Source organism: Pieris napi, chromosome 1, assembly GCF_905475465.1.
Source record: "Pieris napi chromosome 1, ilPieNapi1.2, whole genome shotgun sequence".
Classification (NCBI taxonomy): domain Eukaryota; kingdom Metazoa; phylum Arthropoda; class Insecta; order Lepidoptera; family Pieridae; genus Pieris; species Pieris napi.
Genome location: NC_062234.1, coordinates 2,162,906 through 2,183,276, shown reverse-complemented (window position 1 = coordinate 2,183,276; position 20,371 = coordinate 2,162,906). Strand labels below are relative to the sequence as shown.

Below are 20,371 nucleotides of genomic sequence, written 5' to 3'. Positions count from 1 at the left end.
AAGATCCCAGGGCCGCCAGACATCACGTATTTTCTGACGGATGAAATGTGGACGATTGGGTAGTGTTAGTATGTACTATGATCGTATGCCTACCTGCTAGCTTGGTCAAACGGCCAATTTCCAGGTATCAGGTAATCAAGGTACACAAAAACATTACTTACTTCACGTAAATTCTCATGGCTGATTTTTATATATGTTTTCGAGTGTATAGTTAAAAATAAATTGTCAATACTCCCAGACACTTTCCGTCGGCCATATTGCTTAACAGACGCTTTAAGGGTCTCAAAATAATTAGTCAACTTCACGTAAATTCTGACGCTCCATTTTTATATATGTTCATCCGACAACTATTTTAAAAGCTTTGACAAGAAGACAGACCGATCCAAGGGGCCAATCATCCCCTAAACTAAATTTTAATATCTCTATGAGTGAGAGAGCATTATCTACGCGCATGAGACTGAGTGAGACCGACTGCGCTGTTAAAGCCATGAAAATTACTTGAAAAATTATTATTATTCAAAAAGGGCAAGCAAAAGCCGTTTAATATTTTGAAGAAAAATGAAGAGTACCAACAAAGCATTTCACCGTTTTGGTACGTTGGATTTTGTTGGTGATGTAGATGAAGAAGAACGTGTATTCAACATAATACAAAAATTTATCTGTGATGTTTACAATTTTCCTGGAATAATTGATGTAGATGCTGCCAGACTACAGTTGTTTATCATTTACATACATGGTATCTGATATAAATGAAGAATTCAATCGAAAGAATTTAAGAAACTTCGATGCCAGTAACTTACCATCTTGTAAAAGTGAGCTTTGGCAACAGTTTCGACGGGCTAGCTTTGGAACAATGCAAGTATGAAGATGATAAATATTTTCAACCCCGAAAACAATGGCTGGACACTACAAGATGGTAAATATGATTTTCATTGGTTCGATGGAGATCAATTACCGGGTTTTGTCAGTGAGTCGCTGGAAGAACAATCAGGTAAATTATTTTCGTTTCTCATATTATTTGTATCTTTTTAGTTTTTTCAGACCTTCATTGTTTAACTTGTTTTTTACAGGGGAAGAACGTAAGGATAATGCTGATGATGACGATCACGATTTAGATATTCAATTTCAAGATTGATATTTGATGATGATGATAATGAAGATTAAAAGCCACTGTTAAGAAATATTGAAGAATTAATATTTTTCCACTTTGTTTCCAAATTTCCAATAAATAATTAATTAAAAAAATTGCTGCTATTTAAATATAAGTGGTATTTTTAAAAAATATTTTTTAGTTCTAATTAATAAATTGAAAAAAAAAAATGTCGGCTAACTTTAGTATTATTTATTATGTGTCAATTTTTTTCTTATTTTTGTTGCTATAATTTACTTGTCAACAAAAGTTCTAAAAATTATAAAATATCTGTTCAAGTAATTTTCATGGCTTTAACAGCGCAGTCGGTCTCACTCAGTCTCATGCGCGTAGATAATGCTCTCTCACTCATAGAGATATTAAAATTTAGTTTAGGGGATGATTGGCCCCTTGGATCGGTCTGTCTTCTTGTCAAAGCTTTTAAAATAGTTGTCGGATGAACATATATAAAAATGGAGCGTCAGAATTTACGTGAAGTTGACTAATTATTTTGAGACCCTTAAAGCGTCTGTTAAGCAATATGGCCGACGGAAAGTGTCTGGGAGTATTGACAATTTATTTTTAACTATACACTCGAAAACATATATAAAAATCAGCCATGAGAATTTACGTGAAGTAAGTAATGTTTTTGTGTACCTTGATTACCTGATACCTGGAAATTGGCCGTTTGACCAAGCTAGCAGGTAGGCATACGATCATAGTACATACTAACACTACCCAATCGTCCACATTTCATCCGTCAGAAAATACGTGACGTCTGGCGGCCCTGGGATCTTGCTCTAATGTGTTTCTATACCCTTATCAACATTATTGAAGAAAATATTAATTTAACAAATTCATGCTTTACTGGTTGTTGCAATGGTAATTGCATGTTTTGAAAAGTGGTTACTTTTTTCAAAACATGAAATGCAATTTCCTTCAATGGGTACAAGGCGAGTAAAGCTGTCAAAAGCTGTAGTAAAAATACCATTCAATCAATCAGACATATGATAGTGGAAGCCAAACGCGGCGCTTCACAATTGGGCGTAACTCAATACCATTATTTAATGGACCGTTACTTAGTTTTAATGGAAATATTATTACCAGGCACTTAGAGAAATCTTTAACAATTGTTCACTCCTATATAAGTATAGAACAGAAATGGTTTATGGTTTTAAAATACACGACAAGACATGCACAAAACATATCAGTATGTTTCAATTATTGTACAGAATGAAAGTACAACAAGAGTAAAGTACTCACAACTTTGACTCGAACTTAAACCAAAGACAACTTCACAATATTCTTTGTACACTACAATAGTGCTTTGAGCACTGATATGCGATACAAAATGATTCCATGAACTGGTGACTAAGCATGCGCGTTGCTGATGAAATAAAGAGAAATCCTGGTAAAAAACCTATCATTTGATGCAATGCTCACGTTAAATTAATAACATTTTGTAGTGAATTTAAAGACTCTAGTTTTTATATAATAAAGCCAGTTTTAAGAAACATCGATGAAGACATTGAAAACACGCAGATATTTTCGTTAATCTAAAATCTACACGTACGAGGGAATTGTTAAACTTATTAAAAGTGTTTTTATACGAATAGCAAAATTATTATCTATAATCTTTTAATTTACATTTTTCTGACACGTTTTTGTTAAATAAAAATAAATCAGTCGCGCTACAACCTATTTAGGCATGGGCCTCAGATTTCTGTTTCATGATCATTAATTTTGTTAATCTTATAGGCAGGTGATCAGCCTCCTGTGCCTGACACGCCGTCTACTCTTTGGGTCTAAGGCAAGCCGGTTTCTTCACGATGTTCTCCTTCACCGTTCGAGCGAATGTTAAATGCGCATATAGACAGAAAGTACATTGGTGCACAGCCGGGGATCGAACCTACGACCTCAGGGATGAGAGTAGCACGCTGAAGCCACTAGGCTAACACTGCTCTTTTTGTCAAATAGTGTACTAATCAACTTATCATCCTGCCTTGTTTTTATATACTAATAATAATATAATGCTTGGTTTTTACAGAAATATTGAGTTGAACACTTAGCAAGTTGACATCGCCAAAATGAACAGGTTTGTATCATGAATTAGGTTAAAAACACGCAATAACTCATAAAAGCATGTCAATTTAAAAACACTATTACACAAACATGCTAACAATTAAACGTGGTATAACCGTGAAAATATTAAATAACCATAGCGGATATGATGAGTGTGACGATGGCTGTTTCTTGAAAATACATTTAGAAAAAAATACGTCTTTAATAGAGTAAATAACATAATAATACTACAGCTATAAAAACAAAACATTACATCGGTCAGGCGCAATTGTAATAAATAACACTGTTAAGTAATTTCCAATATAAATCCAATCTATTAAAAATGTAAATCTCGGTATATTTGAATCGCTTAAAAAGTGACGTTTTCAATGTCCTGATTAAATCAGTCGTAAACTTATCATTCGACGTTCTTAATAATACACATAATAAAGGACTGTTTACCACAAATGATTCTTAGGAAAAAATTATGTACGTATATACATTATATGTACATAAATTATGATGTATAAATATATGTATTCATCTTAGGCGCAAAATAAAGCAATATGACCAGCGTCTTGCCCACTTTCAGGTGGTAAGTCTTGTGCGTATCCCACACCTATTTATGATACCCACAAGTAACAACAATGCATCCAAGAATGGTCCGATCGCTAGAATGTGTAAGTATTATAATTCTGTGTGTTCTCATGTTGATATTTTTCACAGTATTGATGAATTTAAAAAGATTATTCGCGGTGAAGACTTGCAACCTGAATAACTTCATTTCTTGTCATTAAATTTAAAATATGTTTACTGTATGTAATAGTTAACATTTAGTAATCCAGCACCGAAGATGCCAAAATGCTAGAATGCAAAATGCTGTGTACAGATCTATTGGAATTTTAAACAGGTTTACAAATGTTGTCTAGTGTAACTGTATGTTTTTAATCAATCTATCTTCTGTTTCTGTACCAAAAATGTAAAAATAAAATAAAAATGCTACAGAAGTCAAAATCAGAAACTAGACATTTTGAAGGTTGCATAAAGCCCGAACGTAATTGCAAACCATTATACAATGAGCGGCGGCATTCTTGGTCCAGTCATTGACCTGTCCCACCCCGTTTTTGATCCTCCTACTGAGCTCACTACGTGACTCCTGCAACGTTCATATATTACATCACTGCGCTTTGCGTCATTTGCGTATTTAAATAACGTCATATTGGAGTCCTGATATTTTAAACATCCGTGAGCTATTCCTGGAGTTAATTTACCCAATACACAAAAAATTCCTTGATAGACATTCCAACATATTTTCTTTAAATAAAAATAAATAAACTTGTTTAAATAATATAAACGGGATTTATGACATTATTCACATAACGTCTCCAGTTCTTTCCAGCATTCGTGGTAAGTTTTTCATGAATATCACAAGCATTCCTAGTGCTCATTACAATGCAGAAGTAGTAAGAAGATCGCTTAAATATTACACAATTTAAAACGATAATAAAAAGAAGGACAAGGAAAGACTAGTTATACTCCTAGCGTCAAGGTCAAGTTTAAATATGGCAAAGCTAATAAAACAGACTTCGTTCTTGCACGTATGTGCGACTGTTTACGTGACTGTCTTCACGAATTACCAAGCCGAAAAAGCTCGTATACGATAAGAAAAATATTGATCATGAAACCGGAACCGGCACAGACAGGACTTGAATTACAAATGGCGATACAACGGGATCCACGTAAAAACATGTATAAAAATCTATATCAAAGGGAATATCAGAATTTTTATAAACTAACGACCTTATTGGTCGGTATTAAAGTGCATTTTACAATGACACAAATGTATCAAACATGTGCGAATCATACCATTATGTGGTGAAAGAGATAGAAAAAGTGAGGTAGATCACAATTGTTTATAAAAAATATCAGTTAAATCTATATATATTAAAAATTATATCTATTTCCTATTCCGTTGGTCACGGCATCACGCGTGAACGGCTGGACCGATTTCGCTAATTCTTTTTTGTTGTGTTTGTTATTGTCAGGAGAAGATTCTTAGGTTCTTATGAAAGAAAAAAATAAGAAAATTGCGTGGAAAATTTTAGAATACTTAACCACAATACAATTCAAACTTTTTTGTTTTTGTTTTGTTTGACATAATATTGACAGAACCGGACTGATTTGAATGATTTTTATTGCATGCGTTTGGGTGATGCCCAGCAGATGGCGCTGCAGTCGGTACTATCATACTTTGTTTAATATAATAATCGCTTGAAATATCATGCAGGACAACGTCTGTCGGCTCCGCTAGTAGATGCATAAAAATGCGATATGCACCAGGACTTCAGATACACATCTTTTTAGCAATCAAGAATTACATGTCAAGTTACTATTTGACGTTCTTGATAATGCTCAGACATTTTTAAAGGTTATATTATAGCTTTGGTTAACCTGCAGATGGATAAAAGATGGGCGAATAATGGTTCTACCACCACCAATTTTGTGACTACTTGAAATTGATTAATTGGTTCTAATCTCGCAAGGCATCCCAGGCGTACTATAAAATTCCATATTCACGACTTATTAGAATTACGAAAACAATAAGCCTATTGTTAACTAACCAGTCATGCAGTATACTGCAGTAATAAGAAACCCAGATTTATACATTAAACGGCTATAAATCATATTTTTTTCAAATCATGGAGTTTCAACACGAAACATTCTTTAATGCAGCGACATTTTTGTTTTTAGTATAATGACATATTTCGATAAAATCTTAGGAATAATTTTAAGTGTTTAATTCCCATAATACTAAATGAAATTTAATGCCAAAAGTTTTGACGTTAAAACATCCGAAATCGATATTATTTATATTGTGATTTGTCAGCATAAATAATTCTTCAGTTTCGCTTTATATAATACTCACTAGCGTCTCGTCTTTGAATACAAAACACCGAGAACTTTTCTAGGTCAAACGAAAGAAAAATTTCGAGGCAAACGGTAACATTTCGTTCTATTTTATGAATACCCTTTTATGTAAGAAGTCTTTAGGCGTATATGCGTCTATCAGATCATAATTTATATAGGTCTCTTCGGCTACTGAGACAATTACAGTCAACACCATGTACAACGACATCGTGTAGAACAACATACCGGTTATATTGACCAAAATCAAAGGTCCCGACTGAATTCTATTGTATTAGGTTCTTAATAACAATGTCATCGGCTGTTACGACCAAATATTAGTAGTCCCTTTGATGTAGTTATTACAGATTTTGACTGTAGTTTTAAAAACTAAACATACAAGACGCAATAGGGAGGCGTTGTACAAATTATTAGTACAGTATTTACTCACAGCAGAATAGCAACTATTATTATTAATTTAATTGTAAATTGTAGTTATTATTATTAATTATTATCGTTTGATACCTTTTTTATTTAATACCCTATTAGTTTATAGATTTACGTTGCCATTATGAAGATATGATGTGTTCAATAATTAATACGTGGCGAATATAACTTAAACTTACTACTTATTCAGAGCTTGATATATTCGGGTAATGGGCAATTTAAAAAAAAGCATTGTTAAGGGCCTATCTGGTACCTAATCACTATTTATAATTTTGTTTTTAAAAAGTACACCATACTTGTCTTGTATTTTAGAATAGATAGGTCGTAACATATACTGTACTGAAAATGCATTATATACGATATGGTGTATAAATAAATGCTACATTTTATACAAATTAATTGTGAAGGTTTCTACATATTTTTTGTGGTAGTTATGATAATATTTTGCTTATAAAACCTCCTACATTAAACACATCCCCTGGATATTGTAATAGTTTTTAAATTGTTTTCAATATAGCAGACCCGCAACCGGGCCATTAACCGGAATCCACCCACTCCTCGTTCAACTTGAAAACTGCACTGTTCTAATACCTACTAGAGTGAACGACCTGGGGGGAAGGGGGAAGGGGGAAGGCCGGAGGTTGCACCCGCTGGCGAAACCAACGACCGCCAAGCTGCATATAGAATACTATGTACAAAATTAAAATCTCGACAGAAATACGAATACCTGTTCTTTAAAATAGATGTTTTAAAATAACAATGATTGTGAATCATTGTTATTTTTGATTTTACAACGAATGCTATCACCACCATTATGTGGAACCATCAGCCAACAAATTCATTTAGGGTCATTCAAGAAAAGAGCGTACCGTTGCCGGAATTTATAGAAATTCTATAAATTCCAGCAACGTACTTGCTCTGGAAATGTGAGTGTCTATGGGTGGCAGAGTATCACGTGACATCAAGTGTGCCTTTATTTGCGTTTAAAATATATATATATATAACGGTTACTTCTAGATGATGCTCACGTCTAAACATACCTTAAAACCAGAGGCGCTACAACCTCCAAATTTTTGCCTCTGATTTCTGTATCTGATGATTTTTTTTTAATAGACAATAAGGATCAGCCTTCTGTGAAGCCGACTTTTTGGATCTAAGGAAGCCGGTTTCATGATGCTTTCAAACGAGCAAACATATTAAAAGTCCATTGTATCACATTGATTCGAACGTACTCACGTCGCACGCTCAAGTCACCGTGCCAAACTGTCAGTTGCTACGTACAAATCAAGAACCAATATTTTTGTTTATTAGTTTCATCTGAACATAGTGTGTATTTATGTTCTGTAGTCTACGGTTTCAAAATTAACTTTGCACGTGTTGTCTTGTCGACTGTGTATTACGTAATAGAATACATTTTGTATGAAAAGCTCGGGGGTATTTAAACCGTTTAGCGCCGAACGAAAATACATTTAAAGTATAGTCGATTTAGAAATATTAAAAATCATATTTCTTTACTTATTTAGCTATAAGCATAGAGTTTAGATTGAGGCCTCCCAAAGTCAATTAATTACGTGTGAATGACGTACAAACCTAAGTGAATGAGTGCATGTAAATAATGAAGATAAAAAATTATAATAGAGGATTCAGTAATGCTTCTGTTTGTTATAGTTGTGTGTACCGAGATTCAAAATCGCTTTACATTTGTGGTAGGTAAGATTATGCAAGCTAAGGGTTTTATTTAAGCTATTGTAGAGATAGGCTGAGCGATTAATGTATGATTACGTGCCAGCGTGCAAATTACGTAGCTAATTATATTAAGTTGAGTCCTTTTTTGGGGTGTGTCGGGACGATGTGGAGAACGTGTCTACTAAGGACACAACGAAGAAATATTGACAAGTGAGAAACCATCTAAACTTTTTTCTTTTTTATTTATATTTATTATTTATTGCATATCTTGTTTTTGTAACTGAAAAAAAGCTTCTAGAACCACAATCTAGAGGGTATTCTTCAGATTCTATCTGTTTCTTTGATGATTTTCATTTTATTGACAAGAAGGTCTGTCACATGTCGTGTTTTGGTTTAAGACTTATTTCAGAATGTTTTTCTTCAACATAGGAGTTTCCCGAATAGAAAGAAAATTACATTAGTGCAACGTCGTGATTAGAAGGCACGACTGCAGAGTAAAAGCCGGAAGCTCGGTACTCTTTTAAAATATCAAATCAAAATGACTATGGCAAACAAAGATAGAAGAAACCAGAAGGATAGGGTGCGTTCTTTATTTGTAATGTAGTAATTACAAAACTGAACGGAAACCTCGCAGTCCAGTTACCGGAAGTGGCACCTGTTCACAAGCATGACGTGTGATCATACGTTTTCATACCAATTAATTCGAAGGTATTCAGAGAAATCTCTAACAATGTTGTTTTTCAATTTGACTGAGTAACACGTCCTATTCAGATTGGCTCATAAAATCGGTTACGACCAATAGCTGAACATACAACGAACCAAAGCAAAAATATTTTTATTCGGGCGTTTTGATTGTCCTAAATAAATAGCGATTCGTTTAAATTAATCAAATATGAACGGACGACAAATAATTATATAGACAGCTTATGCCACGACGAATATCATTAATAACGAATAGAATTGTGAAAGGCTGTTTCAGTACAGAGGAATCAGTCACCCACGTAGTCCTGGAATGCGTGGCTGTGAGTAACCCACGTATAGAAATCCTCGGAGCAGTGATGTCGCATGTCGGGAATCGGATAAGGCTCTGCTGTTACCGCATCCCGCCTAAGGCGATTGTTGGTGGCGCCTTGGGGTTTTATTGGGTAAGCACAATCGCGTGTCCCACATAACCCTCCCACACTAAGCAGTCGCACCGCGGTAGGGTATGCGCAATGCATTTCCCCAAGTAAAAAAAAAGGACTTTAGGCACAAGTCACAACGGACCTAGTCAGAGTCTAAGTGCGGTAACCTTACCTAACCTTTCTAACCTTTAGAATTGTGGATGTAGGTTCCTCTAACCTACAGGGAGGATCCTAGACCAGTCTAACCACTGACTCGCCGCCCCGAGGGCCCTAGTGGCTAAAGTCAAGAAGTTCTATATATCCTTAGCAGCTGGAATAACTTCGTCACCGGGTTTTAAGGTATGACGTCATCGCAGTGATTAGTATTAGTTATTAAATAAGAAAGCGGCAAGTGTGTCGCTATGACGGTCCTCACATCATTCCCCTTACTGATAAAAGTCCCTCAATTTTTAAAACACTATATTTAATATTTTAATCGACAAACCGAATTTGGCGGTTTAAAATCTCTAAATTCAACAAACATCGGAACCTCGCGACAGACAAGATAGCCAGCTATGTGGGATTCTTTGTTATTTTTAAATGAACGTTATTTAACACATAATAGATTTTTTAGTATATTTAAGGTAAATTTACTAATTGATTTGACGGCTCATTGGTCTAGTGGTTAGTAGCCCTGACTGCGAAACCATGGGTACCGGATTCGATCCCCGGCTGAGACAAACATCGATGTGATGAGCATTCGGTGTTGTGCTTAGGTCTTGGGTGTTTAAATATGTATTTATATGTCTATCAATCTATAATATGTATGTATATCCGTTGCCTAGTACCCATAACACAAGCTTCACCAGCTTAGCATAGGACTAGATCAATTGGTGTGAATTGTCCAATATAAAAAAAAATGAACCAGAGAAGAAGCTTTGAAAAAAGAATAAGATTTTCCAGCAATATTTTTTACCAGTATTTAGAAGTGTACAGGTGCATGTACAGTTAAGAAATGTTTAAACAGCTAGTTAGTAGGTTATAATACAGCCCTAGACGTTTCCGTAACAACTGAGAATAGTAGTTATTTCATTAAAAATGTAAGGCGAATCTAAATTGAAGTAGGAAGTTGTAATGATAATACAATTTACTGATAAAATATTATTGATACATGATAAATAACAAGATAATGTAACAAGTTGATATTATATTATTTAATAATACTTATTGCATGACACTTAATTAATATAAATACTATGTAGAAACATCTATTTTAAACCTATTTTGCAATAAAATATTGTATATATAAGAAGTTACTGGGAAATATAAGATCAAGGAATTATTATGTATTGAAGGTTTAAAAACAAATTAAATTTAATTCGTTTAGTTATAAATATATTAATATTTTCGTTACTATAATTGCAAATAGCAAGCAGTGTTGGTCTAGCGGCTTGAGCGACTTCCTTCGAGGTTCGAACCCCGGCTGTGCACCAATCGACATTTCTTTATATGTTCATATCGCTGGTACGGTGAAAGAAAACATGGTGAGGAAACCGGCAAAGCTTAGACGTAGGGCGTGTTATAGAAGGTATATTAGAGGAAGTGAATGATACATAGAGAAAGTACAAATACAAAAAATCTGAAACCAAGATAAAGACTTCTAGCGCCACAAATTTTTTAAAGCCTTCCTGGCATTTTATACACCATCCCGTACCATAATATAACGATATTATGTAATTTTAAATATGTAAGTTTTCCTATATATAATAGAACTGATAATTTAATTACAATTAGGGTGTTTTTATATTCATCTAAACATTGTTTATGAAATCGTCGATATGAAAGTGGTTAGAAATTTATTCATTTGCGCAATGAATTCAGATTGTCGTTTGGAGTGTGCGGTGGCCTGTTTTAATCAATTTACATCTAAATTTGTATGAGATAGTATATTAGTATATTGACAGTTATTTTTGTTTAAGTTAAATTGTTTTTGTAATTTCTGTATCTTCTATTTTGATTTTGTGTAACATAATAACTGATTAAAAGTATTTTGTAACTAAACATATTTTTTGTTTATTATGCAAGTTATTTGAAAATACGACGTAGTTTAAACCTCATTCTTTAAATAATAAAATATTTCTGGATGTATTTCCTGACCATTTTTTTCTTAATACACAAGTAGGTGATCGGTCTTCTGAGTCTGACCCATTGTCGATTTGGGTGTAAGGCATGCCCGATTTTCTCTTGATGTTTCCCTTCACCGTACGAGCGAGTATTAATGGGCTCAAAGAAAATGCATTAATCATAGATTCGTCTTTAAGAAGTCCAATTTTCAAGCCATTAAATAAACAATAAAATAAATAAATCAGCGGCGCTTCAACCTTTTTAGGTCTGGCATTTACATTTCTTTATCTGTTTCATGCCTATTTGTTAATCTAATAAGCAAGTAGGTGATCAGCCTGTGCCTGACACGCCGTCGACGTTTTCAGTCTAAGGCGAATGCTACACGCTCGATATTTATCGTGATATTTGGATCGTGATCCAAAATTACGATGTGTAGTACATGCGTATCACGATCCGTGATACGGATCGCTGGATTTCTAGAAATCTAAAAATCCACGATCCGTATCAATTATCGTCGATAAATATCGAGCGTCTAGTCTCTGCTCGATATTTATCGCGTCAGTATTTATTCTGCCAGCGATGGAAGAGGACGCGCATATATGGAGGCGGAATAATATAGAGAATTCATACTTGTATTAGAAACATTACCTATAAGTATAGGCTGATTTACACGTATTAAGTTGCCAAGTCTTAACTAAATTTCAAGTGACTTAATTTTAAGTAACCGTTTACACGTAAAAATACTAAATAATTAGTTAAACTCATTTATTCGCTCAAGATGGACGACCACAGAACAAAATATTATAGGATTTTCTCTTCCTGATTGGGGATTTACTGTATTGTATGCTCCAATACATGATTGTGAAGGTTCTGGGGACTCAACGTAATACGTATTTGAAGAAGGCGAAGCGTAAAACGGCTACTATTATTCATTAGGGAAGGGGTTCTACTACTGTTCATTAATTGTTGTATACGCATATCGGACAAATAGTTTTCAGATATGTTTTTGAGCTTCCAGCGCCGAAAGCAAAAGCATAGCTTTGCAATGACTCCGGCAGCTTATGCTTTTCACTTAAATTTAACTAAATTTTGCCTGTCCAAACGTGTCAAGTGATTAGCCACGCCCACCAACTTAACCGAAAAATAGACAAAATTCTATTCTACCTTGTTTAGTTGCAACTAAATTTTAACTTGCAACTTCTTACTAAATTCACTGTTTACACGGGTTAAGTTACTTAAAATTAAGTTAATATTTAGTAAATTTTTAGTCAACTTAATACGTGTAAATCGGCCATATGGGACACCTCAAATGCAAACTAGGCAAACTACAGAAAATAATTTAAAAAATAACAGATTTGAAACGATCTGGTGCTGCAGCGGAAAATGTTTACAATTCAAAGTCTTGGATATTGATGTATATCAGCATATACTGATAATAATAATAATAATAATGGCAACGCAAGCTTTCTTAATATTGTTACTCATATTGTAACACGAAATGTACGAGTGTACTCAATGAAATTTACCGTCGTACTGACGCGATCCGTATCGAGTGTGTAGTATACTAAAAAAATACAAGATAAATATCACGATAAATATCACGATAAATATCGAGCGTGTAGCATTCGCCTAAGGCAAGCCGGTTTCCTCACGATGTTTTCCTTCACCGTTCGAGCAAATGTTAAATGCCGGGGATCGAACCTACGACCTCAGGGATGAGAGTTGCACGCTGAAGCCACTAGGCCAACACTGCTTAGAGAAAAGTAAATAATGCAGATAAAAATTCGAAGAGGTACAGGAGTTTTTCAGTAATAAATAAATAAATAAATCCTTTATTTGCAATGATAGTGGTACAAAATAAAATAAAAACAACAACAAGAAAAGTCCGCACAATCAGCCGTACAATAACAGGCATGCAAATGTCATAATAAGAAGTCATTTATGAGTAATTGTTAAACTTATATTCTAAATACTCGGTTACGCTGTAAAAGCACCTTGACTTTAAAAATCTAATCACCTTCCCCTTGAAAACATTACATGGCAGTGATCTATAATTTTTAGGAAGGTGATTAAATATTCTCACAGCCATGGCGTAACAATTCTTCGAGTATAGCGCGGTGCAACATGCAGGCACCCGCAGCCGTGTTGGATCCCTTGGTATATAAAAGCAAGTTTCTTTGTAAGTTTTAAAGAATTGTGGATGCTTTTTGACAGTCATCACTGCTTCATAGATATACAGACTTGGTACTGTCAGAATACCCAGTTCGTGGAAAATAGGTCTACAACTTATAAGGGGTCCAACGCCCATGATAGCCCTAATACATTTTTTCTGAGTAATAAAAACTTTACTCACATCTACCGAATTTCCCCATAAAAGGATACCATAGCGCAAAACTGAGGCAACATAGCCGTGATAAGCAATAATTGCTGCGTGTTTTGAAGCCACTTTGCGAGTTCGACTCAAAGCAAAAACAAATTTATTTAGGCGCGTGCATATCGTTAAAATGTGTTGTTTCCAATTAAGATTTTGGTCTAGTGTTAAGCCTAGAAACTTGGTTGATATAGCTTCTTCAATTGACTCGTTTTTATAATTGATTTTGAGGTTATTGGGTCTGCAATTATTATAATTCCGAAATTGTATAAAGTTGGTTTTTTTTACATTTACACTTAAATTATTAATTTCCAACCATTCCGTGACATTTCTTACTGTTTCATTCAATAATGATTCGTGGTTACGCGTAGTATCATTAGACACGACCACTGAGATATCATCCGCATAAAGAATGCATTTATTACTAACCAAATTCGGTAAGGAGGAACGCCTTTATTGCAATCTATAGCCACAGACTTGTACCTCCTTTCAATATGTTTAGGAGAGGAAGTATGTGTGATTTCAACATATTGTTTACGACCGGTTAGGTAACTTTCAAGCCAATTTAAAGGCAATCCTCGGATTCCGTAAAGTCTACACTTTTGAAGAAGAATGTTGTAGTCTACGCAATCAAATGCTTGGCTCATGTCAAAAAAAACTACAGATACCTGTTTGCGCCTATCGATATGTTCTAGAATTGCCTTAACTAAGGAGAAAGCTGCTAGGATAGTATTTTTACCTCTTTGAAAACCGTACTGTTCCTCATTTATAACACTGAATTTGCCTAAAAAAGAGCTCAACCTATTGTGCATAAGTTTTTCCAACACTTTAGCTAAAGTTGGTATTAAAGTTATAGGTCTGTAGTTTCTAATATCCTCTGTATTACCCTTTTTAAACATAGGTTTAACTATTGATAATTTTAAAGAACTGGGAAAAATACCCTGTGTGAAAGATAAATTCATGAGATGGGTAAGGATACTTGCTAGTTGTTGTGAGGAGAATTTTAAGACTTCTGTTGTTATTCCGTCATAACCTGCCGCTTTAGTATTATTAAGATTATTTATAGCTTTGAAAACTTCGTCACATGAACAAGGAGTTAGAAATAAGGATGGGTTTACAGAATGAGCGTTTTGAAGATTAGTGCTAGGTTTCTTAATTGTTTTATTATTTATGTAATAGTTGTTAAATAAATTCGCTATTTCATTTGGATTAGATATCAATTGATTATTATCATTTAAGATTTTATTAGCAACTATAGGACTTCGATTCTGGTCTAGTTGGTCTTTTATAATATGCCAAGTTGCACGAGATTTATTTTTTGCGTTTTTTAGATACGTGAAATGTGTGTATTTTTTGGATGCTACAACGCATTTTTTAAGATAATTGTCATATTTTTTGTATGCTTGTTTATTTTCATTTGTTTTCGTTTTAAAATATTTAAAAGTAAGTTGTCTCTTACGCCTACTAGAGATTCTAAGCCCTGGTGTGATCCACTTGGGTTTTGTCATTTTATTGTTAACATTAACTTTAATAACTGGAAAGCAGAGATAAAAAAATAATGATAAATTGTCATGGAAAATTTGGATAACGACACAAAAATCTGTTCTTAAACACACTAAAACTAAAAGAAAAACAATCGTTTACTAAACATCGATAGAACTAATAGATGTACTGATACACGATATTAAAATCAAGCAAGACAAGTCTAATAATAGCGATACGGCCCTTCGAATGCATTCGTCACGTGCACTTACATTGACCTACATACGTAAAAAATAAACATCAAACGACACACGATTTCGCCCAGGTGCAACCTATTAAAACCTTAATGAAAATTCAATGTGTTGAAAATTTTAGATACGACGTATGATCTTAGCTCAGCGAATTAATGCCGATATTATTGCCGATAGGAAAAAATCAACTTTAGATAAATTAGTACAGTATTTTTGTTTATGTGGATTAAACATTATACAATACATTTTAAACATTATACAATACATTTTATTATTAGTTCTTTTAGTAGAAAGCGAAACTAACTAATTAATTAACTAATTAACTTCAGTCCTCTGGGCCTATTCGAGATTTAATTGTTTGCACAAGACTTCAGCTAATTTCTCATTGTACACATTAAAATCCTAGTTACTTAAAGGAACATTTTATTCCTTTTTTTCGGTAGTTTTGATTTGCGCTCCCTTGACAATCTTTTTATAAAACTGAATTCTATCACTCCTCCTTTACTGTGCAAAGTATCCTGCTTGGAACTCCTTACCTCTTGATATCAAACGAGCTCAGTCTTTAAATTTATTTGAAAATCTTTTTGATTTCTCTTCTGCCTCGTAATTAGCTACTTATATATATTAATTGTTACTCATTATCCCTAGGATTAGCTTTTACATTTTTGTTTATATTATTATTTTTAGATTTTACTTTGTTATAGTTAGTGTCACATTATTTCATGTTCCTTTTAGTTAATTATTCTACACTTTTTGTACTTTATCCTATGTAGGTGTTTCTTGCTGTTGTTAGCGAAAGGGCCGCCCCTTGCCTAATAACTTATATAACCTGTTGTTTATATAACTTATGTAACCTGTATGTTTTTGTATCAGGTAACGAAGTGTAAATAAATAAAATCTTTAAAAAAATTTATAAGAACATCACGCTCCGGAAGGACGTACATAGCAACCAATTCACCCTAGATAACCTACCATGCAACTAAATGCTTTTAATTTTATCTAAAGTCAACCGAGATAAGATAAATTTTCCGTTGAACCAATCGTAAATAGATCGGCTGTTGCATTAACTGTCAAGTACTGATCATGCCTACATTTAGTGTGGAATTCGATATCACAAGAGGCAAATTCAAACAGGAAAACCTAATGAGGATAGTGAATTCGTAATGACGTTTGTGAAACAAAAACAACACACACCGGATAGAACGCGGAACCTTTGGCAGAATAACTGACAGAATTAAGAGTTGAGCCAAATATATGTGGCGTAACTCAAGGTTCATTACTATAAACATACTTTTCAATGAATGCCATCCAATGAAGCATGTAATAAGTGATACTCTAGCAATTTAATATGACGTATTTTATTTGCAAGTACAAACAGTTATATATCGTTTATCGCATGTCACATGTACGGTTATAAAACTAGAATTTAATTTATATAAATATGCCAACTGTAACGATTAACCAAACAATTACGATGCAATTTATATATTAAACATAAAAACACTGCACACACTTAAATAAAGATTAGATAAAATATGTGTTAAAGACATTAACACAGATTTTAATGAATTTGAAATAGATGAAATATAGATAGCGGAGAAAGATTGAAAAATAGTAGCGAATGGCGACAAGTGGAAGTTTTCAGACGAAGCCTTCGCTCCATCGGAGGTCGTGTACTAGTACTTAATATTATAATAACATAAAATTAATATAACTTAAATTATAGTACTCATAACTAAAGGCTATTTTTGTCAGGAATATTGCAATCCGGCCACGTTTGGCACACTTTAAAATGTGCATATTCACGGATTACGCGTGACGACAACCAAAATAATAACAGTATAATATGATTAGGTTTAGAAGACCATATAAGGTATTTAAAAGCATGAGGATAAGCAGAAATGTATCATTCCAATACCTCAGTAGTAGGCGATGGTACATATGCAACAACAAGAATACAGTTGGCCAATATATCATCACGCTAAACATTTGATTTGCCGTCAAATGCCATAATTGTTATGTGATTATAAGAGTTTGAAAATAAAAACTTCCACACTAGAGTATAGATTTATTCGTGACCTCGAGACGTGGACTCCGAGTGCTGACTATGGCCCATAAAAGCGATACGACACAGAAAGTACTTTCAGAGCCTGATAAAGAATTTTGTTACTAAACATTAACCCACACAATAGCTCTTAATAACACCGACTTCGAAATTGAATTTTATGACCGAAAATCTGAATATTCTTCAGATAAATTAGCAGACTGATGTTTGAAAACTTTTAATTAATAAACGAACAACAATATACTTCAAAATGTTTCTTAAATAGCCACGAGTAATAGACATTAAATATGAACAAATGAGTAAAGTAATTTTGAACATCCAATTGGAACTTGTTAAACATAAAAAAATTCAAACGAAATTCTTGTTTGTCACTAGAAGGCATCAGGGAGTATTGTTACAACGTAATAGCATCATAAAAATATGATGAAACGACAACGACACCTAAAGACGACCTAAAATCTTGTAAAAGTATCTCTAATCCGGGCATCGCTTTAATAAAGCCGCTGTGAATTCTCTTTAGAAACGAGACTTAATTGACTTGAACGAGTCGCCCTAAGTAACTTTTAAGATGGCGGAGAAATTAAAGGTTCAGCATAGACTGAATTAGAAGAGTATATTAAAGAGAAAATTAAAACCTTTGTTATATTAAACTCATATACAATATAAGAAAATCATAAATCGCATGTAGGTTTTGTTGAATCAGAATTTCGGGATTCTCTTGGGCAAATTGTTACATAAGTCGCCACAGGCTGTGATCAAAGGATTACGAACTACCCTCCCTTATCACCCAGCTTTATTTCGGGTCCTAACAGTTTGCGTTTTTACGAGATCGCCGAACTAAAGGGATATCAATTACAGTAGAACAAGAAAATATTTTGTGATATTAAATTTCTTTAAATAGTTCAAATTCAACCTCCTCGCATAACTTTGAAATTATGTATATATAACGCCGTGTTTTGGAATAATCCAGCTTAATTAGACTACGTTAATTAAGATTTATTATTGTTCTCATTGTCCCAGAAACACTTGTGTTGATTACATGAAGCTGCTGAACGTACTATAAAACTTTATAATGCCTTCATCTTTTCGAAGTAATATTTTACATTCCGCCGTTCGTTGATTGGCAGTTATGCAATAAACTTAATGAAAGAGCTCCTAAAAAAGTAACTGAAATTGAGTGATCCAGATAAGGAGCGTTCATTATAACTCCGTTTATACGTAACATAAAAAGCCATTTTATCGATAGACCATTTTATAACATTAAAAAAATTTAATTAAAAATTCCACTTACCTTACTTAAATTCTATACAAGTCTTCAAAAATTCACTAAACACTTGAACTGCGTGGTTTTTCTTAAAGCTAGACCTACCTTATGACGTAATTGACGCAGACGACGCTGATGGGTTTCTGTTGTTTGTCTGTGATGACAGTGGCCTGGGTTTGAACCCAGGCGTAGCCGCCAGACTTCGCCAGGAAACGGTATTGCCCGGTTTCGCATTGCCCCTTTGAGAACACTGAAACAATTATCAAAATTTGATGTAAAATGATAGAAATTATATTGAAATCAATAATATTCAGATAGATTGAATTTGTCTCAAACGATCTGTCACATTTATCTCTTATTAATCAAAGAGCTTGACCTGAAAACGTGAACTTTTAATGATAAATGTAATCGTCAAAACCATCTACCGCCGCATTTAATTTTATTTTCGAGCAATAAATAATGTTATTAAACCATTCAATTCGATTCGGCTACATTAGAAGGATTCCAAAGGGATTTGAAAGGATTAAAACGATACAATAGACGCATGTATAAATTATATAAATTTACTGGAGGATAATAACTACATAAATCTCTTAAGTTTTGTAGAATAAAATAAGCCGTTACTAGGAGCCTTAGTAGAATATAAGGTTACAATTTTCCACTTTCCTAGATCTAACATTGCGTGTCTGTGCAGAAATAGTTTCAGTAAAGGCAATCGAATTAAGTGAACATCGGTTTCCTTCTAATCAAGGCGCCCTTATTTCTAATGCGTCTATTAGCCTAGTGTTTTATTAACTACTAGTTTTTGTACTTGACTCTGCCAAATCTTCAGAAAATTATCTACAATATGTTAATTACATATCTGTAATAGATGTTGATTAAAACAGCAAAGACTTCATCAAAATGAATACCGTGTAATTTAAAATCTTCAACATCTCATAGCGTGGATGCAGTTTCATGACAATACAGTCAGTCAGGTACTATTATGTGCTGACAATCCAAGCTTCTAGGTATCTATCTGAATTAGCGATCTGCGTTAGTAACCCGATTAAAGAAATCTACACTGTTGCTCACTGGCATAATCCCAAATGTACCACTACTCACTAGGTGTTATTGAAGACATTCTAGGTACCAAGCTGCGACAAAAACAAATTGATCGTGATTACAAATTGAATGTTGTACATTCTTTTTCAAGAATATACATGCTGCAGCACTTGAATAAATACCATAGACATATTTATCTGTACACTTTTGTGATAATACATAATATTGCGATAATATTACAACAGATAAAAATATACTTGAGTGGTTCATTGAACTGCCGCCAATTACTAAGCCAATACTATTATTAATAATTAATATATCATTATTAATTATATACAGTCAAACCTGGATAAGTGAGAGCTCAAGGGACCGCGATCTCAATTTCTTTTATAGAGGTTTCTCCAGTGGCGTAACTATACCATCTGGGGCCCGTGGCAATT

The 20,371-nt window shown here is 33.7% G+C and overlaps 1 protein-coding gene across 5 annotated transcripts in view; it reads right to left on the bottom strand.

The window, feature by feature from the left end:
* LOC125053762 (hypoxia-inducible factor 1-alpha) overlaps positions 1 to 20,371 on the bottom strand; it is an 85,517-nt gene that overhangs the window by 11,514 nt on the left and 53,632 nt on the right. For all 5 annotated transcript variants that reach the window (XM_047655333.1, XM_047655307.1, XM_047655343.1 and 2 more), the window contains exon 7: positions 18,993 to 19,137. In XM_047655333.1, the coding sequence (XP_047511289.1) occupies positions 18,993 to 19,137 (145 nt within the window). The remainder of the gene's footprint in view (positions 1 to 18,992; positions 19,138 to 20,371) is intronic.